At 44.2% G+C, this 18,479-nt stretch overlaps 2 protein-coding genes across 3 annotated transcripts; one reads left to right on the forward strand and one right to left on the reverse strand.

Moving 5' to 3' along the window:
- Positions 1 to 123: 123 nt before the first annotated feature.
- Positions 124 to 11,877, forward strand: cog4 (component of oligomeric golgi complex 4). 2 transcript variants are annotated; one of them, XM_084932821.1, is made up of 19 exons: positions 124 to 343; positions 1,559 to 1,641; positions 1,743 to 1,857; positions 2,249 to 2,423; positions 2,616 to 2,809; positions 4,593 to 4,698; positions 4,781 to 4,938; positions 5,023 to 5,081; positions 5,170 to 5,294; positions 5,407 to 5,525; positions 7,468 to 7,634; positions 7,747 to 7,912; positions 8,318 to 8,380; positions 8,479 to 8,592; positions 9,167 to 9,259; positions 9,339 to 9,422; positions 9,524 to 9,625; positions 9,913 to 10,041; positions 10,591 to 11,877. In XM_084932821.1, the coding sequence occupies exons 1-19, from the start codon at positions 209 to 211 to the stop codon at positions 10,723 to 10,725; spliced, it is 2,322 nt and encodes a 773-aa protein (XP_084788947.1). In that variant the 5' UTR covers positions 124 to 208; the 3' UTR covers positions 10,726 to 11,877. The 2 variants fall into 2 exon arrangements, with proteins under 2 accessions (XP_084788947.1, XP_084788958.1); XM_084932832.1 differs by having other exon boundaries at positions 165 to 388; positions 1,563 to 1,641.
- Positions 11,558 to 18,286, reverse strand: gnao1b (guanine nucleotide binding protein (G protein), alpha activating activity polypeptide O, b). The gene is made up of 8 exons (XM_084932896.1): positions 17,815 to 18,286; positions 17,626 to 17,668; positions 15,205 to 15,346; positions 14,746 to 14,906; positions 14,527 to 14,655; positions 14,322 to 14,451; positions 13,406 to 13,559; positions 11,558 to 13,325 (listed from the first exon to the last, which is right to left on the reverse strand). The coding sequence occupies exons 1-8, from the start codon at positions 17,930 to 17,932 to the stop codon at positions 13,138 to 13,140; spliced, it is 1,065 nt and encodes a 354-aa protein (XP_084789022.1). The 5' UTR covers positions 17,933 to 18,286; the 3' UTR covers positions 11,558 to 13,137.
- Between the last annotated feature and the right edge of the window lie 193 nt (positions 18,287 to 18,479).

Here is an 18,479-nt window from a genome sequence, read left to right on the forward strand (position 1 = left end):
CTAACAGACTTTAATATGTAATAAAATTATATATTTATATAATACTTGGTTAAATATAACGTTGTCGACACGGTTATGATTTTAAGACGAGTTCGTCTTCTCTAAAGACCCGATAATAATGCGCCGAAACGCTGCCTGGCAGACTAATCACGGGGAATAGTAACAAAATGATGACGTTGGCTTCTGTGTCCTGTTCCGGTGGCGGAAGATGGCTGACGGTGGACCCATAACAGCGAGAAGATGCGACTCCAGCTCTCTGTCCTCTGTGAGTATGGACACCATCTCCGCCCTGACGGAGCTGGAGGACCTGGAGAAAATTTACCAGCAGCTCTGCGAGGAGGAGGTTCGTACCAATGGCCGCTGACGGTGGTTTGTTTGCGGCACACAGGTGCTGTCGTCATCCACGTAAACTTAACAGGCAGCTCCTCCTCAAACCGCTGCTGAGAAGGATGTCTGCTTTAATAGATATTCACAAAAACAGCAAGCTTTACTAATAGTTTACTGTCATCAGTAGGAATGCAGTCATGCACCGTGTCACTTCATATTTATTGTTTTTCCTGTTAAATCACCGTGGATCGCCTTCTTCCTGCTATCAGTTGTTTCCCAGTATTTGTTGTCGCTCATTAAGTTTTACTGTGTTTATATTCAACAAGCTCCTACTTACATACATAACTCCTTTACTGCCTTCTAGAGGTGGGCAGATCCATCCAAATATCTAGTATCGATTCCAACACTAATATTGATATTGGATCGATACTTGCTACACCAGCATATTTCCTGCGTTCTTCGCACCCATCAGATAAAAACCAGACTTTCGAGAAACACATGTCCTTAAGTCAAATACAGCCAATCAGCAATGTGAATATGCAAGATGGGAAATGATAACATGAAAACACTCTACAGTGTTTGTCTCATCAGTCATGGTATATGATGACAGAGATGCACCAATTTACCCTTATTGGACATTTTATTAAGTAGACCTGAATATGCAGTGTATTGTCTGAATGTTGCGGAAGAAACTGAGACTCATCAGACGAGGCAGCGTTGTTCCAGTGTTCTGTGTTCCAGTTTTGGTGATACTGACAGGACTGCTGTTGTAGTTTCTTCTTCAAGTGATTATTTCAGTTACTGTTGCCTTCCCATCAGCTTGAAGCCCATTCTCCTTTGACCTCTGGAATCTGCAAGGTATTTTCTCCCAGAGATCTGCTGCTCACTGGATATTTCCTGTTCTTCAAACCAATCTCTGTAAACTTTAGAGATGGTTATGTGGAAAAATCTCAGTAGATCTGTAGTTTCTGTAATACTCATACCTGTCTGACACCAACAACCATCCCATGCTGAAAATAACTTAATTCACCTTTTGTCCCCATTCTGATAGTCATTTGAACTTAAGTAGGTTGTCTTAGTTACATCTACATGGCTAGATGAACTGAATGTGATTGCCTGATTAAATATTTGGATAAATGAGCAGTTGTACCTAATGAAGTGTGGATAAAGTAATGTGAGTTGTGGGAACTCTATAAAGAAAAAAATGGTGTTTGTTTTGTGTTTATTGCAGAAAGAGGTGGAAACAGAGCTGGACAGACTGGTAGGGCAGGAGGGGGCCATTCACACTAAAATGCTGGCATTACACAGGATGGGGTACACACACACACACATCAGCTGCTGGTATAAAGTATTTAAATGCTAATCTGTAATGTGTTGTACTGAGAAAAAAAATGCTTTCTCTCTGTGCTCTGCAGACCCAACCTCCAGCTGATTGGAGGAGATGCCAGCCAGCTGTCGGGCATGATCACTTTTACCTGCAGCCTGGCTGAAAACGTCAGCCGTAAAGTACGACAACTAGACCTGGCAAAGGTGAGCATGCATACATTTTAAAGCACCTCCAACAGACCTGCTCAAAATCAGCAGTTTTTTGTTTTGCTTTTTTTTTTTTTTTTTTTTTTTGCTTTTTGGCACTATAACTTGCAAATTTAAAACCAGCAAATTTGTACCTTTGAAGTACGCAAAACATAGTATTTTTTTACCGTACTTGTTACACGATTTTGGAGACCTTGTAACTTTATAAGGACAGGAGATGGCTTCATGAAATTTACAACCATCTTTGAACGTCAGTAAAAGATGTTAGCATCTGAAAAGTCTCCTTTTAGGCCATCATTTTGATACCAGGTTAGTTTTCTAGGCGTGACTCCTTCTGGGTCAAAACAGCTTTGATTTCTGAACATGTATCTCATTTGATTTCCCTCAGACGCGGCTATATAACGTCATCCAGCGTGCCGATGATATCCTCGACCTGAAATTCTGCACAGACGGGGTGCAGACAGCTCTGCGTAATGAAGATTACGAACAGGCTGCTGCTCACATCCATCGATACCTGTCTCTGGACCAGTCCGTTATCGAGCTGAGCAGGCAGGGAGAAGAAAGTATGGAGCCTCTTGTTCTACATCAGCGTGCAATCTTAAACTGCAGGCTTAGGGTTAATTAAGCAAATGGAAAATGCCGTTACAGTTGATTTGAAAAATAAAGCTCCATATAGCAGTTAAAGTCGTTACATTATGGTTTGGGTAAGTGCCACAAAGATACACTAACACTACCATTTCATCACGTCTGCACAGGCAGCGCTGTGGACGCCAGTCTGGTCCTACTGCAGGAAGCAGAGCAGAAACTAAAGGTCATTGTTGCAGAGAAGCTTGATGAAGCCGTAGCAGCAGTCGACCTGGCACAGGTGGAAAGGTTTTTCAAGATCTTCCCTCTTCTTGGCCTCCACCAGCAAGGCCTCGCTCGATTTGGCCAGTATCTCTGCAGTCAGGTCAGTAATGAAAACAAGTCCTTTATATTTGCTGCTTTAACTTAAAGAAAGCTGAATCTCATTAATCACAAACCACTTAAACATAAAGAGAGATCCGTGCATGCTGGCTGGTTCCGTGTGTGTGGATGTAAATTAGGGGGTGATGTGGATCCAGATTTGGCTTAATGGGGACATTACAATTCAGCGGTGATAGCACATTGGCAGTCCATGAGAGAGTGTCCAAAGTATGTGGAACAGCCGGTCAATGGGCCACTCTTCATCTGTCAGCCAGCCAAGGAGTCAAGTAAAGTTATAACGTTCAAAGAGCTGAAGTGAAACCAAGAGTTAAAAACAGAGAAAAGTGTCACTGCAGCCGCTGTTTGTGCTTTTCATGCTGTATTTTTTAATCTTTGGTGTTTGTTTCTCGCTGTTCTCGTTCCCGGTGATTTTCACTGCTGCTCCCTTCAGTGTTCCAGCCCGCTTTACAACCAGTGGTTGAAAACGCCTGTCTGCAAGGCTCTCCATAAGCAAATACACAGACAGCGGTAGCACAAAATTAAGCATAACTCATCATAGGTGGTGACCCTAACTGTAGTCTTATGCTATTATGTGTTATTTATGCATCACAAATTTCTTTTCTATTTTTCCTTAAATGTTTTGCTTTTCTTCAAAGGATAGGTTTGGGGTTGGGTTCTTCACCAATGATCAGTTAAAAGTTGTCTGGTTTACTGATGAAGGTCACCTGCCAGCAAACCAGAATGGGTTCACCGGTGGGAATTTTACTTTGTTGTGAACACAGACAGCTGCAGAGACTACAGACGTACAGTCATTGTAATGTAACACATGTGTAATTGGTGTTGTTGTAGTGTAGTCCACATGGATGCCATTATAAAAAAAAAAAAAAAAAAGGCAGGTACGTCACTCAGACCCAAGTAGACCTCAGCGGACTCACAGATATGGAAACTAACTTCGCCTCCTGCATGCTGGCTTGCCGTGCCAGCCGTTGGTCGCTCTATGAAAGTGATTTTCAACCACAAAGGAAGGAAACCGTATGGTTTAAAAAGGCAAAAGCAGAATACTTACAAGCCAATGTTTTGGTTTGGAGGATGAGTGACTTACATAAATGATGGTCTCATGCTTGGTCGGGGCACCTACTAGTCAGGGGCCTGTGAGCCACTTCTTCTAGGTGTGGCTTTTACCCCAGCCATAAAAGGCAGCGCAGGCGAGCAGTGTGGACACCTTAGATTGTGAGTGTGATAACTTGGGAACTTGGCGATGTTTTGAAATTGATACCACAGACTCTGTAACCTCGACGTCAAAGTGAAGGTTAGCGGTCAGGTTTTCAGAAGATCTTGTGAATGCGTTAACTCGTGAAGAAACTGCCTATGATTTTAAAATCGATACCATAGATGTGTCTACTTAGAAGGCCGAGGGATAGGACTGGCATCACCGGTATGTTTTTTTTTTTTTCTTTTAATGCTTTCTTTTCTTAGTTTTTCCTTGATTTGTTGCTACTGCTTGTACACCTGAAGCACAAGTAGTCACACATTGATTCTAAATGTGAGGATGCTTATCTGTTTATTAGGTTTTTGTACATAAAGATTCATATTTTTAACATAGCAGCTTAGTTTGAGTGAAATGAGGGCAGTTGTGGCTGTAATAGTGGCCTTAGTCGAGGTGCATATTTTCTTTTTGTCTCCTATTTATGCATTTCATCACACTTGTAATTTCAGTTTATCCTGATTTGAGTCATGTATTTTAGTCTGCTACAATATGTCATTTTGATTCACACACTCTCACACAGCTTGCCTCCAAAGCTGAGGAGAACCTGCTGCTAGCGACTGGAGCAGATCTGGGTGAGAAGAGAGCTCTGCTGATATTTGCAGACACGCTAACGCTGCTGCTGGAAGGTGAGAAAACACAGACTGTGCGTGTCTGCCTGAATTCCCCTTTGCATGCTCTCTCCACCCGTGTGCTGGTTTGCGTTCACAGGTATCGCTCGCGTTGTGGAGACCCATCAGCCAATAGTAGAGACGTACTACGGTCCAGGCCATTTGTACACGCTCATCACTCACCTGCAGCAGGAATGTGATCGCCAGGCCCAGAAAATAGTTGACAGGTTCATCCAGCAGAGAGGATACCACACCAAGGTGTGTGTGAGACGCCGGCGCTGCATCACATGTTTGCTTTCACTGTGTCCCTGACCCGGCTGTGACCTTGAATCTGCTCTTTAGTTTCAGGTCGTCCAAAGCAGCATGATGAAGAGTGTTCCAGGGGAGAGGATCGAGCCAAGGTGCGTGCGTTTGTCTGAGCGGGATGCTGCATTTCCTACATGTTTGAGGGTTTATATTTTTGTTTATACCTCCTCCTTCCACAAACAGGGAGCTGGATCCCGTCCTGGCAGAAGTCACTCTGATGAACGCGAGGGCGGAGCTCTACCTGCGCTTTCTACGTCGCCGCGTGATGGCCGACTTTGAAGTTGGGGACGCTCAGAGCATCACGCAGGGTAGCTTCATGTGTGATTTTCTTTTTCTTTTCTTTTTTTTTAATTCAAATGTGAATGTAAAGAAGTGTGCAGTTGAAAATGTGTGTTTTCCCCTCCGTGTTTAAACACACAGAGCATCAGCAGAACGTGGAGAAGCTGCTGAAACACTGCCTGCTGAGCACAACGATGCAGGAGCTGATTGGTTATTACATTCCCATGGAAGAGTACTACATGAGAGAGTCTGTCAACAAGGTCAGCTGAGTGCAGTGTTATTTCTGTACTTCAAAGACTCAGTTCACACATCGAAGACTGTTTATGTGTCCGCTGCACTGACACAAACGTGAAAAGGTTGTGTAACATTTCTGTGGATGTGCAGGGAGCTGTACATGTCGAGTCTGAGGTTAAAAAAAACCCCTTAAATTCTGCAGGTCACCCTCATCTCTGCTTCAGGCTACATTAGCTGCTGATAGTATAATGCACTCAGATGACAGACCAAACTGTGGTGGTCATGTTGCATCATGGGTAATGTACACATCTGTTTTAGAAAGGGAAAGAGAATATGAGGGATAAAAAAAAAAGGCAGCTGGCTGGTTTTACGTGCAAATTCATCAGCATTTTCTTACTTGAATTTATCTGTGATTTCACTGCAAACATTAAAAATTGCTTAGATTACCAGAGAGCAGATGATTCCCAAAGTGTGGTCTGCAGCCCCCTGGTGGGCTGTGAAGGTACTGCCAAAGGTTAATTGGCAATAAATACAGGCTGTGTCAAAAAGATTTATCCAATTTCAAAAGGTTGTATTTTTTAAAGCAGTGGACATTTTAAATTTAAACATTTTATTTTAAAATTTAACACCATCTGCTTCTTGGGGTTTGTGTTTTTGTTGGGGGTTTTAAAGCTATCGTCACTCCTGAGCAAATGCTTTGCTTCTCTCTTGAAAAAGGTTTACAGCTTTCCCTAGTGGAACAGTTCAGAGCATACATATTTCCTTCATCAGGGTTTCTTAACCTTTTCCCTGCACTTTAGAATGCCCAGAAACTTCACACATCAACTGTTTACTAATTTATGATTAGTGATGGAAAAAAAGGCTCGGTGGTGCTCATGTAATACAAAAAGACATAGATCAGCAATTTCCTGTTTGTTTACTTTTCCTGAAACAGTTATGTGCATTAATTTAACGTAGTTTTACTCCACATTCATCCCCTGGTTGTCCACCCTGGCCGTGCAGAAGCTCTGTGCCTTACATAGAAAAATGAGGACATTTCAGCATATGCTAATTATAAATAGACAGACAAACTGATTCCCATTCAGTCGTGTCCTGAATGTGACAGTAATTTTACATGTGTTTGATGACTCGCAGGTCTGGCAATGAAATGGCTATAGTGACATTTTTAAAAACAAAATGTAATATTTGTAGACAAGATCTGAATATACTCCAAACATGCATCCAAAAACTTAACTCTTTAACACCCGAGTATCAAACAGGATGCCTGACTTATAAATAAAATATTTCTCGTGTTTCTGAAACAGTTTAAAGTTTCTCTCTAGCCCAAACTTGTAGAAGAGCAACGGTAACGACAGCAGTACCTTGTGAATGCTTGTGCTACTGTATAATAAAGTCAAGTTGCTCATGTCAAGCTCATTTTACATCGGAGGCAACATACACTTTGATCTTAGATGGGGGCGGACAAGTAAAAATACCCTTTCTGTCACTATAAAAATGTGTTAACTACACATTAAATCCCTAAGATATCTCAATATGAATACAAAAATATAACAAATATAATATTAGAAAAAATGCCATTTCATCTTTAGATCTAATTTTTCTACTTTTTTAAAAAGAAAAAATGCGTTTGAGTAAATGAAAGAAATCTGTCAGCACCACTCTTTGTGTCTACATTTATAAGAAAATTCTGGTAGCTCATCGCCCAGACTGTCCTGTAATTATAAAGTTTTTGTTAATTCCCTGAAAACCTCCTGCTCCTGCTTTCATTACTTATGCACACACTGTGCATAAATCTGTGCACACATTTGAAACAAAAACAGTTTGCATATTATACAGTGAAAAAAAGAGTAACTTTCTATCATTTTATTGTTTATGTGTTACCTTATTACTGTAGTATAAAGTAACTTCATGTTTTTCAAAGCCCCTGATTTATTCCTTACCATGTTATTAACTCCTCTCCTCCCCCAGGCTGTTGCTATGGACACATACGAAAAGGGACAGCTGACCAGCAGCATGGTGGACGACTGTTTCTACATTGTGAAAAAGTGCATCAGCAGAGCTTTATCGAGTTCCAGCATCGACTGCCTCTGTGCGATGATCAACCACGCCAACTCCGTGCTGGAGTCTGACTTCAGGTCGCTCGCTCATTTTCTACCTCTTTAAAATCCTGGTTTTGTTTGGTTTTACACATTTATTACATTGACACATGCCCCTTTCCTGCCTCATCTGCCTCTTCTCACCCGTCAGGGAGGTGTTGTATAACAAGCTGCGGCAGGGCTTCCCGGCTACAACACTGCAGGACATCCAGCGTGGTGTCAGCAGCGCGGTCAGTCTGATGCAGAGCAGCTTACAGCAGGGCAAGTTCAACACGCTGGGCATCGAGAGCACCGAAGACGCCAAGGCTGCGTTCCTGGTGAGACCGCTCGACACAGAAATACTTGCCTCACTCGTAGAGCAGTTCCTTAGAAATCTTTGTCAGACTGTAAGATAAATGAATCAGTCACATCTGCTGTATAAGCCCTTTAAAAAAGAGCTCAGGGGTAATTTAAAGGAGGAATCGAATGAATGAGCTAAGTGAGTAGCGCTTTAATTTTTAAAATGGCTCTTTGTTAAAACAAGAGCGACTTCAAAAACCTTTTTAATATCATTATAAATTGAAATTAAGAAACACTTAAAGGCTTATAACTACCAGCTGAGGCAGGAGATGTCAAAATACCTCATCTCCAGCAGATTATGGTTTTTAAAGCAGGACTGAGTCACGCTGGCTGTAAGAATCCTTCATTCGCACCCCACTCCCCCCCCCACTCCCCCCACTCAGGTGACCCTGAATAACGTCGAGGTGTGCAGTGAGAACATCACAACTTTAAAGAGGAACCTGGAGGTGAGTTTGTGCCACAGCTCTTCCTTTCTCTTGTTCATCGTGTTATTTTTATTTTTCTCCCCAGAAATTAAAAAAAATTAAATTTTCTTTCCGGTCAGAACGACTGCTCCAAGTTGTTCAGTCAGGGGGTCGGCTCTGGAGAGCAAGCCAAGATTGAGAGCTGTTTGTCCGACCTTGTCAGCACGTCCACAAAGTTCAAAGATCTATTACAGGTTGGACGTGCACGCAGACACACACACACACACACACCACATGCTTGTCTGCACAGACTTGTATATTTTCTTAATTGGAGTGGGAGCCTCAGGATGGAGAACTGTTGTTAGACCAGAGAGCGCCGTGGAGGGAGAGCTCTTATTTATTTAACAAGTCACAGGAGATCTAGAAGCGCAGCTTTAATGAGATCTTTTAATAAAGCCCTGTTTTCAAGGAGGTGCGTGTCGTTGTTGTGTAACCCCGGGGATACTCCGGGCGTGGCTGCCTGACATCCGGCTCCAATGAAGCAGATCGCACCTGCTCCACACGGTGCTTATGATTCCAGAAAATGCATCCCAGAAACAAGTTTTTGCTTCGTGTTGGTGCTGGAGAAGCCAAAGACTGGAACAGCATAGAGCACCCAGTCAGTTACTAAAATAACAGACCTTGTGCTCCCGGGGTATCCCAGTATCCCGTGAAAACATGACAAACCCACAACCCGTGTGCTTCCAGAATAAAGAGAAATGGAAAGAACTAAGAATTTATTTATTTGTTTTTTAAGGTCAGGTATTTCTCTTTGGTTTTCTTTCACAGGAAGGTCTGACGGAGCTAAACACAACAGCCATAAAGCCTCAGGTCAAACCCTGGATCAGCAGCTTCCTGTCCATCTCACATAACATAGAGGAGGTAACGCTTTCACCTTTCTGCACACGAATAAATCAGAGGTTACAGAACGTCTTGCTGCAACTGTCTGCATCCCTCACAGGAGGAGTTTAATGACTATGAAGCTAATGACCCCTGGGTGCAGCAGCTCATCGTCAACTTGGAGCAGCTGATGACAGAGTTTAAGGTGTCTTTTAAGATTTGACTTTGTGTTTACCGGCTAAAGATACTCTTCCTCACTGTTTAGTAAACTTCTCTTCTCGTCTTCTGATCTGAACTCCCCACCAGATGGCCCTCTCCCCGGTCATCTACGACACGCTGACCAGCCTGATGACCAGTCTGATAGCTATTGAAATGGAGAAGACGGTCCTCAAATGCTCGTTCAGCAGGGTGAGGCGCTTAGCTTGGCCACTGGGTGGCAGCGAGCTGCTTGTGCGCCACGTCACTGACACTCCCGTGAAGAAAGGCCTCCAATAATTTATTAATGAGTTCAGAAAGGCCTGTAGCAGAGGGTGCTTCCTTCTGGCACGGCAGCTTCTTCCTATTTTTGTGGAGCATGTTTTTACATAACCTCTAAATAAATTATGACACAATGTAGAACATATAGTCCTAAAAAAGAAAGTTGCCGTGTACGTAAAACGCACCCACAGACGTTATTTTTGACTTTTCTGTTGTAGCTCGGGGGGCTCCAGTTTGATAAAGAGCTCCGGTCTCTCGTGGCGTACCTCACCACCGTGACAACCTGGACCATCAGAGACAAGTTCGCTCGCCTCACACAGATGGCCACCATTCTCAACCTTGAGCGGGTAATTTAGACTGTTTTAGAAACACACACACCATTTATGGGGGCTTAGCACCAGTGATGGATTGTAACTAACAATGTTTTTGCTATTGGGAAATATCTATGTGACAGCTTTAGCTGCTATCCATCCATTCTCTTCCGCTTATCCAATTTAGGGTCGCAGGGGGGCTAGAGCCTATCCCAGCTGTTATAGGGTGAGAGGCGGGGTACACCCTGGGCAGGACACCTTTAGCTACGAGTTGCTTTCATTAACCTGGCTTTAGCCTACCTGATACAGCAATGAAATGTGGCCTGCTGGCTTAAATGCAGGAGTTTTTTCCCCTGTATAAGTCAACTTTTGGTATTCCTTTCCCCAAAGAAGTCGCCAGTCAGTATCACGTTGTCAACTGGGAATTCTTTTTGTCTCATAGCATGTTTAGAAATGACAAGAACAATGGGCTCATGTGGTTTCCACAGAGTGTGGACCACTCGTGCTTTCTGTCATACTGTTGTGAGCTGGAGAAAACACCAAAAATAACTAAAGTTACTATTACTTTACCGATTTCTTCTGCAGGTAACTGAGATCTTGGATTACTGGGGCACTAATTCAGGTCCCCTGACGTGGCGACTAACGCCGGCAGAGGTGCGTCAGGTCCTGGCGCTCCGCATCGACTTCCGAAGCGAGGACATTAAGAGGCTGCGGCTGTAACCCTCGGAACTGGTGTGCGGGTGCCTTCGATTGCTGTGATAGGTTTCACTGCAGAACTCTGTTTGCATTTCTGTGGAGTACGGACAAGCCGAGGATTTCTTTTTATCTGAATTCGTTGGGGGGGTTCAGACCTTCTGCTCTTCACCCCTGACTGATGACAGTCTATATCATTATAGCCGGGCTTTTATGGGGCAGGGATTTTGATGAATTTGATAGGAATTAACTGTAAAATATGAGAACGTTCTGTTAAATGTTTAATCAAAAGCGTGACTGTGTAATTATATCTCAGTGGGAGTTTAACCTGTAACTGGCTCTGAGAAACGAGGACACACTGGGACTGAGGAGCGGCGCTCTGCGGCTCTCGGTGAAACAGAGCAGTAATGAACATCGTACCCATTAAACTGACAGAAGCAGGTCAGACAGCTGATCCAGCCTAGTCATTCAATATATGAATAGCTCCTTGTCTGCAGCGATGGAACACTTTTAACCTAATAAATCGAGAGCTGCTGTGCAACGCCTCTGATCCCCCGCCATCCGCCACATTTCACCAAGTGCCGCTCCGCTGCTGCGCAGGACCTGCTCCCAATCTTTTATACATATTTCTGACACTAAATACAAAGCTGTGCTCACCAGGCAATGAAGCATTAAAAGTGGTCCACTCTCATAATGTTCAGCCTAATTTCCCGCTCTAACCTTAGTTCTCGGCACAGATTAAAGCAGGTCAGCGTTTGTTTAAAGTTTTGTTTTTTCCTGAGCAGCGTTGCAACTGTGACGGTCTCGTTTTTTGTTTTCCTTTCAGTCCTGTGTAATCAGACTCAGACAAACGCAGGGATAGTTAGGAAAAGTGTGGCTTTAATGTAAACACAACATTCGATTGGCTCAGCACAAACATTCCACATGAGAGCAACCAATAAACTACTGAATAGGATGAGGGGTGCAGCACAAAAACATTCACAGTAAAAAAAAGAAAAAAATCTGGTATAATCATAATATATATATACAGTACGGTGCTTTTTTTTAAGGTGAAAATGGAGATATGAGGGTTGATATGTGATGGCTAGAGAGTATACAGGGGTGGGAAGATGAATTTCTGGGTGCATGGGTGAAAATGGAGAGCTGTTTTTTTTTTTTTGTTTTTTTTGTTTTTTTTTTCCTTCTCTGTGAAAAGAGAAACATGACAGAAGAAAGAGGAGAGAAGGAGAGGGGAGTGGTGGGATAATGGTTCCCTCCTCACTGATTAGGAGAGGGGAGGTGAGGAGGAGGAGGGATTGGGGGAAGAAAAACTTGACTCCCCAGACAGAGGCTGCCTCAAATGAAATTGTTCTCCTCGTGCAGTCTTCTATTTCTACACAGATTCACATCGAAGGGTCACGCACCACACGGAGAACAAGATGTCATCGGAGGGCTGATTTCTACCCTCTGAACCGAAGGCGGGAATCGGTGCACCCCAGTTATTTTGTGACAGGAAATAAATAAGGTGGCATGGGATTTCAGGAGGTAGGAGGAGGCATGTAGGGCGTGAGGCTTAAATAAATAAATCATTCACTGATAATAAAATGTTATATCTGTTGGTTAAATAATAGAGTCGATATAATGAGCTATGATTTCTGATCCTATTCCCCTAACTGTCGTTCTCAGATGGTTGGCACCGATATTTTTTCAAGAGATATCATTGGCTGTTAGGTATTTCCTCAGGCTACAGGAGGCCAGTGCTGATGGGCAGCCACTCTGAACAGAGGGATCCTCTCTTCTAATCGTGATTAAAGTAAAAGAGAAAACCGAGAGTGGAACAGGCCTGGGGGGGCTACTCCGTCATGTGCGCGTCTGAAGGAAACTTTAAATAAGCCTCCTTCTTTTCCATCCATAACCCTCAGCCACAAGTACAGCACCTCCCTGACATCCCCGTCGTCATCTCCACACACAACAGCAGCTCTTCAAACGGCGCACCAGAGGCTGTATTCAGTCCAAAGAGGCGAGCCTTGAGACTTGCACTTAAAAACAAAAATGCCCACAAATTCTGGGGACAATATTCCACGTTGTGCTTAACCCAAAAAAAAAAAAAAGAGCATGCTCCTCGCATTACGTTTCAAGCTCCGGCTGAATAAACCCCTGGTGCCGCCGCTTCTGACCCTCCCGGTTGTTGACACGGTCATAGACGAAACAGCAAACATTCAGCTCAAAAACACATTTTGAAAAAAAAAAAAAAGAGACAAAAACGGGTTTTTTTTATACTGAAATCAAAATAAGAGGAAGAGGAACAAATCATGGCAATAATCCAGTGTGGTGTCTGACGGCAGCTCTTTGGGTCCGTTTGGACGTGTAGAATTACATATTTATGTGTTTAAGTATCATCAAAATTATCATTATTAACACCTCATACACTCCATGACAACCTCTGTGCTTGGCCAGGCCTCAGTATAAGCCACACCCTCTGAGGTTGTTTGCAATAATGATGTCGGTGACGGCATCAAACACTACCTGGATGTTTCCCGTGTCTGTGGCACAGGTCAGGTGACAGTAGATCTCCTTGTTTGGAGAGCGGTTCTTACTCTCAAACTGAACCTGAATATATGCAGTAGCGTCTTCGTAAGTGTTAGCACCTGGAGAGAAAACAGCAGAGGGCGATTAAAGCGCGTCGCTTTGCTCGGGAAGCCGCTCCGACTGAGGGCGCGGGACTCACCTGTGTATTCTGGAAAACAGATCGTCAGCGGGGACTTCTTTATCTTCTCAGCAAACAGATCCTTCTTGTTGAGGAAGAGGATGATGGAGGTGTCGATGAAGAACTTGTTGTTGCAGATGGAATCGAAGAGCATGAGTGATTCGTGCATGCGGTTCTGCGGAAAGAACAAGTAAAACAATGAGGGGAGTCTATTAAAACACACAGGCCCAAAGGAAAGCCGGCAGCGCTTCAGTAAAGATCGTTTCTTACTGCTTTTGTTACTTGGACACAGGCCCGGTCTGAGCCCAGAAAAACCCTGATAAACTAAATCGCAGACCCAGCTTTAATGATTGTTTAATTGCTTCTGTTATGAAACAGAACAAACACACATTTTACAGGATTATTATTATTCCTGTTAACTCAGCCGAGGCACTTGGCAAATATGCACGTGTGGGGGTTTTCCGTCACAGAGGCCTTTTAGAGCAGTTTTAGCCAAACACAAAGAGAAATCACCAGCCTTGTCACATTTTTAACCACTTTTGCTCATCTTAGTCTGATTTTTTTCTTTTTTTGCACTTGAAACGGTTGGAAGTCACAGGGAAAGGCATAGAGTTCTGTCAAGTATGGTAACAAAAGTATTAAGCCAGTGGGAAAAAACCTGTATGTGTCAAATTTATATTGAAGAAGAAAGTAAGAAAACGATAAATAAATGAATAAGAAGTGTTTTTTTCTTAAAATTTAAAGTCTGAGAATGGAATGAGGTGGTGTGTGGACTGTACATCCTACCGCTGAGACAAATAGAGATTGCATACATACATATTTTTATACAAATATATAACACGTGGCGAAAAAAACTTGCCATGAAATCTTCAAGTTAATTGGACAACTTCTAAGTTTTATTGGATTAGCGTCAGTGGAGGGATTCAGGCACACTTACAGTTGTTTCATCTTCATGGAGCACCTGGTCGTACCCACTCAGAGCGACGCAGAAGATGATGGCCGTCACATCTTCGAAGCAGTGGATCCATTTCTTCCTCTCTGACCTCTGACCCCCCACGTCAAAAAGCCTGGAAAAGGGCGGGGGTGTCAATACAGAGCGGGAGCAGAAAACCTTTGAACTTCGATCAGGAGCGGCTTCCTACCTGAAGTGGAGGTTTTTGAAGGTGAAGTGGGTTTCGACGATACCAGTGGTCTTCACACGGGTTCTCAGGATGTCCTGCTCTGTGGGCTGGTAGTCTGCCGCACCGATTCGGTCTAAACTGTCCAGATAGCTGATGAAGGAAGACAGGAAAAGCAGTGGATAAAAATGGTGGATTTTTTGTTTGGTTTTTTTCCTTTTGCAGTCTTTTTGCTCGACTCACTATTTAGCCGAATCATTAAGCTGGTATTCTCGAGCACGGTTGAAGCACTCCTGAGTCCCGGCGTCAGCCCATAAACGCTTCATAGCGCTGAGGAGCTCTGCAGAGTACGGCTCTGTGTCCTCCATACGACTGACCACATCACAAACCAGCTTAGCATCGGCCTGCACGAGCACATTTCATTAGATCAGGGAAGAGCAACTAAATTATATCAGTATATTTATTATTCATCATCTGTCAGAGCTGTATATATGGGGCTTTTTAAATATGATAAATCAAAATACACATCTGTTCCTCTAAATGGATGCTACAAAGAAGTTGAAAAGTACACTAGATAAAACTGCTGCATCCAGTCCTTAAATCAAAACCCAAAGATGCTGTGAACTACATGAGACCAAACTTCGAGGTTATTTTGTTAAAATTGCAGCTTCTGAAGAGCTGAAGGGTGAAGGTAAGACTAACTTTTCGATCCTTGTCTCCAAACTCAATGCCCAGTGAGTCCATGGCTCGAAGGATGGCTGCCAAGCTCTGGATGGTGTTGCTGTAGACCACAGGCTTGTACTGCTTCACATCATCCCCAGAAAAGCCATCTTCATGGATAATCCTGCACAAGTACAGAGATATTAAAGAGGGAAAAGTCAGACTAGTCCGTATGCTAATGCACAGCTAAATAACTGCCTTTTCACAATAAAAGTTCTGCCTCTGTGTGTGCGCACGTGTGTGAGGTGGTTACTGTCTTATCATGCTCTCTCCCGTGTTCCTACCATCTCTGCCTTAAATCCATCTTTAAGTGTGTGTGTATAGTGTGTATAATGAGGCAGAAATTGATCACACACTCCGTCTGTGATCTGTAATTGGGCAGTAATGCGATATTTATAATTTATGATGGGAAATGGGGTGGAATCAGTCAGAGCACCAATCAATCACACAGTTAAACTCCTCCATAATCCGGGTAGCATTAAATCATCCATCAGGACATCCTCACCCCCTGGCTTGATCGATAAAATGTCAGGTGCATCCTCCTGAAAACTGACCCGCGATCCACTCCTTAAAGCGGGCACCCCGTTCCCTCGCTTGTCATCAGCAATTGATATTTGATTTGGGGGGTGGGGTGGTAAATATGGGATGACGGTTTTAATATATTCATCTCATTAGTGCACATTACGAAAAGATGTTTCACGGCAGGGAGATCAGCCTCACGCCCTGAATCTCCACCACCATCATAAAAATTAACAGTCGTGTGAAATAAAACATTAACCCAGAGGGAAACAGGAGCAGAGGTGCCATCTAAAACTGATAGGAATTATACCCGTCGATTAATCACTCATGCAGTGAGTATTTCCAAAGTGAAAATACTCAAAATACAATTACGGATAAAAGAAAAGCACCATTCAATCATCAGAATAAGTTCCTGACAATTAACTAATTGGTGAAGCTCTAAGATAACTGTGACTATTGATCAATCCTACAAGGACGTGTGTGTGCACAAAATGCTTAGAGTGACAAAAAAACCCGCATAATAATAACTATTCTGACTAAACGAGATACAGGGAAGTGGATAGTTGTTATAAAATTATGAAATTATTAAGAATTCAAAGCACTAGTTTAAGGTATATGCTACTAATAAAGACCAATCACAGAGTGTGACAGTGGAAATGTATATAAATAGACATGCCTGACATTTCTGCAGCTGCAACTGACTGCTGTGGCAAGTGCTACATCAATCTATCGATGAAGCTGCTCCTTGTTTAATTCACTCAGTCCATGTGGAAAATCTACTCTGGTGTGTATGTCTGTGCTGCACTTTTCTGGCTCTACTAAGGCTTTTCAAACATTTCCTGTTGCCTCTCTTTTACAAACTGGCTAAAGTGAAATTGCAACACTGCCTAAATACCAACCTTCAAGATGATGAGTTGGTAAATCAAAATAAGGGCATGCAACCTGAACTCTCCAATACCTAAACTTTATTACTCATGATGTGTGTGTGTGTGTGTGTGTGTGTGTGTGTGTGTGTGTGTGTGTGTGTGTGTGTGTGTGTGTGTGTGGTAAAAACCCATCCATCTGCTGCTTGCTTGGGCTGAAGGAAGCTCTGAAAGTGTTTGTAAACACTATCTGGCCCAGTGTGTGGAGTTCAGGGAAGAGTGGTGAGTTATGGGCAATCAGAGACCGCAAGGAGGGTAATGAGGTGAAGGGAAGAGGCATAGAGGGAGGGCGCAGTCGGTGCAGTTGCAGGAAGGAGACAGAGATGTTTCACAGGACAGAATGAGCAGAACAGCGTGGCTTTTTCATGTTAAAACATCGAGAAACTTAACTAAGAGGGTTAGAGGAGATGACAATTGTGATTTAAAACATCAAAGAGTGATTTAGCTCAGACAGGGGGAGGTTTAGATGCTGTTTTAGAAGCCATATTTCTGCGTAAATCGGCTTTATGGGCAAAGTACTCCCGGCGATATCGGGCACTTAAAGCCATTAAGATTAAAAGCAGAGGTATTCACTAATGGACCTGTAGTCCTCACTGTAATTCACACACGCGCGCGCGCGCGCGCACACACACACTCGCATACGGAGAAACAACACCCACACCTCCCCAGTCGCACACTCCCTGTAGTCAAGCCAAAGCCTCGTTAACTACATTTCAGCACCCCGGCGGTGAACAGCACCCTGGGACGCACCGGTGTGGCCTCCGCAGCCTCACTGTCGGTCTACAGGAGGTGCTCGAGTCACCGGCACTCCTCCTGGGCTATACGGCCTCTCGAAACATGGCGGCTCAACCTGCCTTAGCCCATATAGGGGAGGCAGGCGCAATCTCGGGCCTTTCACTCTCGATGTGTGTAAGAGGGTCGAAATAAGGCCCCGAAAAAATTAAAATTAACGGACACTTACTTCATCTGCTTGACGATGGTGCTTTTGCCGGACTCTCCGCCGCCTGTAAAGAGGGGAGGAGGGCAAGAGTGAGAGCCGGCAAAGAAATCAGTACCACGGAGAGCACCTCCGCCCCATGCAGTCCCACCAAAAGAGGTCCCACCGAGCCGAGGAGACGAAGCCCCGCGGCCGGGGCGGCTCTGATCTTACCGAGCAGGAGGAGTTTGACGTCCTTTGCGGCGACCAGCCCGTCCTCTTTCAGGTTTTTCTCGATGGCCTTGCTCCGGTCCAGAGCGGCGCGCTCCTCGGCGCTCAGCGTACATCCCATGTTTCCAGGCGAATGAGCAATCCCGTCGTCTCCCCGGTCCGCCCTGTCCCTCGCCGACTCTCTGTCACTGCGTTGTCTCGCTCGCGCTCTCCTCCCGCGCGGTCTGCTACAGCATTAGGCCCGGATTGAGGGCGAAACGGAGCCGGGATCCCGAAAAGGTCTTTTCTCCGTGACTGTGAGTCTCTGGCTCCGTCCCCTCTATCAGAGGGGGTTGAGAAGGGGGGGTGGGAGGTGGGGTCGTTGTGCTCGAGCCTGCGGGGTTGGGGTTGTTGTTAGGTAGGGAGGGGGGGTCTTGAGCGCGCGCTCTCTCTCTCTTTTTCTCTCGCTCTACAGGGCGGCGCTGATGGTGATGATGGCAGCGAGCGCGAGCGATTTCATCGTATCTTTTTTTTTTTTTCACGAAAGCAGGCAGGAGGGGCGCTAGAGGATGAGGGAGGGGAGGAGGAGGAGGGAAAGCTGCGCGAGACTCACCTAACGCGGAAAATCTGGCTGACGTCAGAGCAGCCGAGCTCTAATCACGTCCGATGAAAGATTATTCAAACGAAAG

This window comes from Perissodus microlepis, chromosome 1, assembly GCF_051167445.1.
Source record: "Perissodus microlepis isolate ML-2025 ecotype Zambia chromosome 1, ASM5116744v1, whole genome shotgun sequence".
Taxonomy (NCBI): Eukaryota; Metazoa; Chordata; class Actinopteri; order Cichliformes; family Cichlidae; genus Perissodus; species Perissodus microlepis.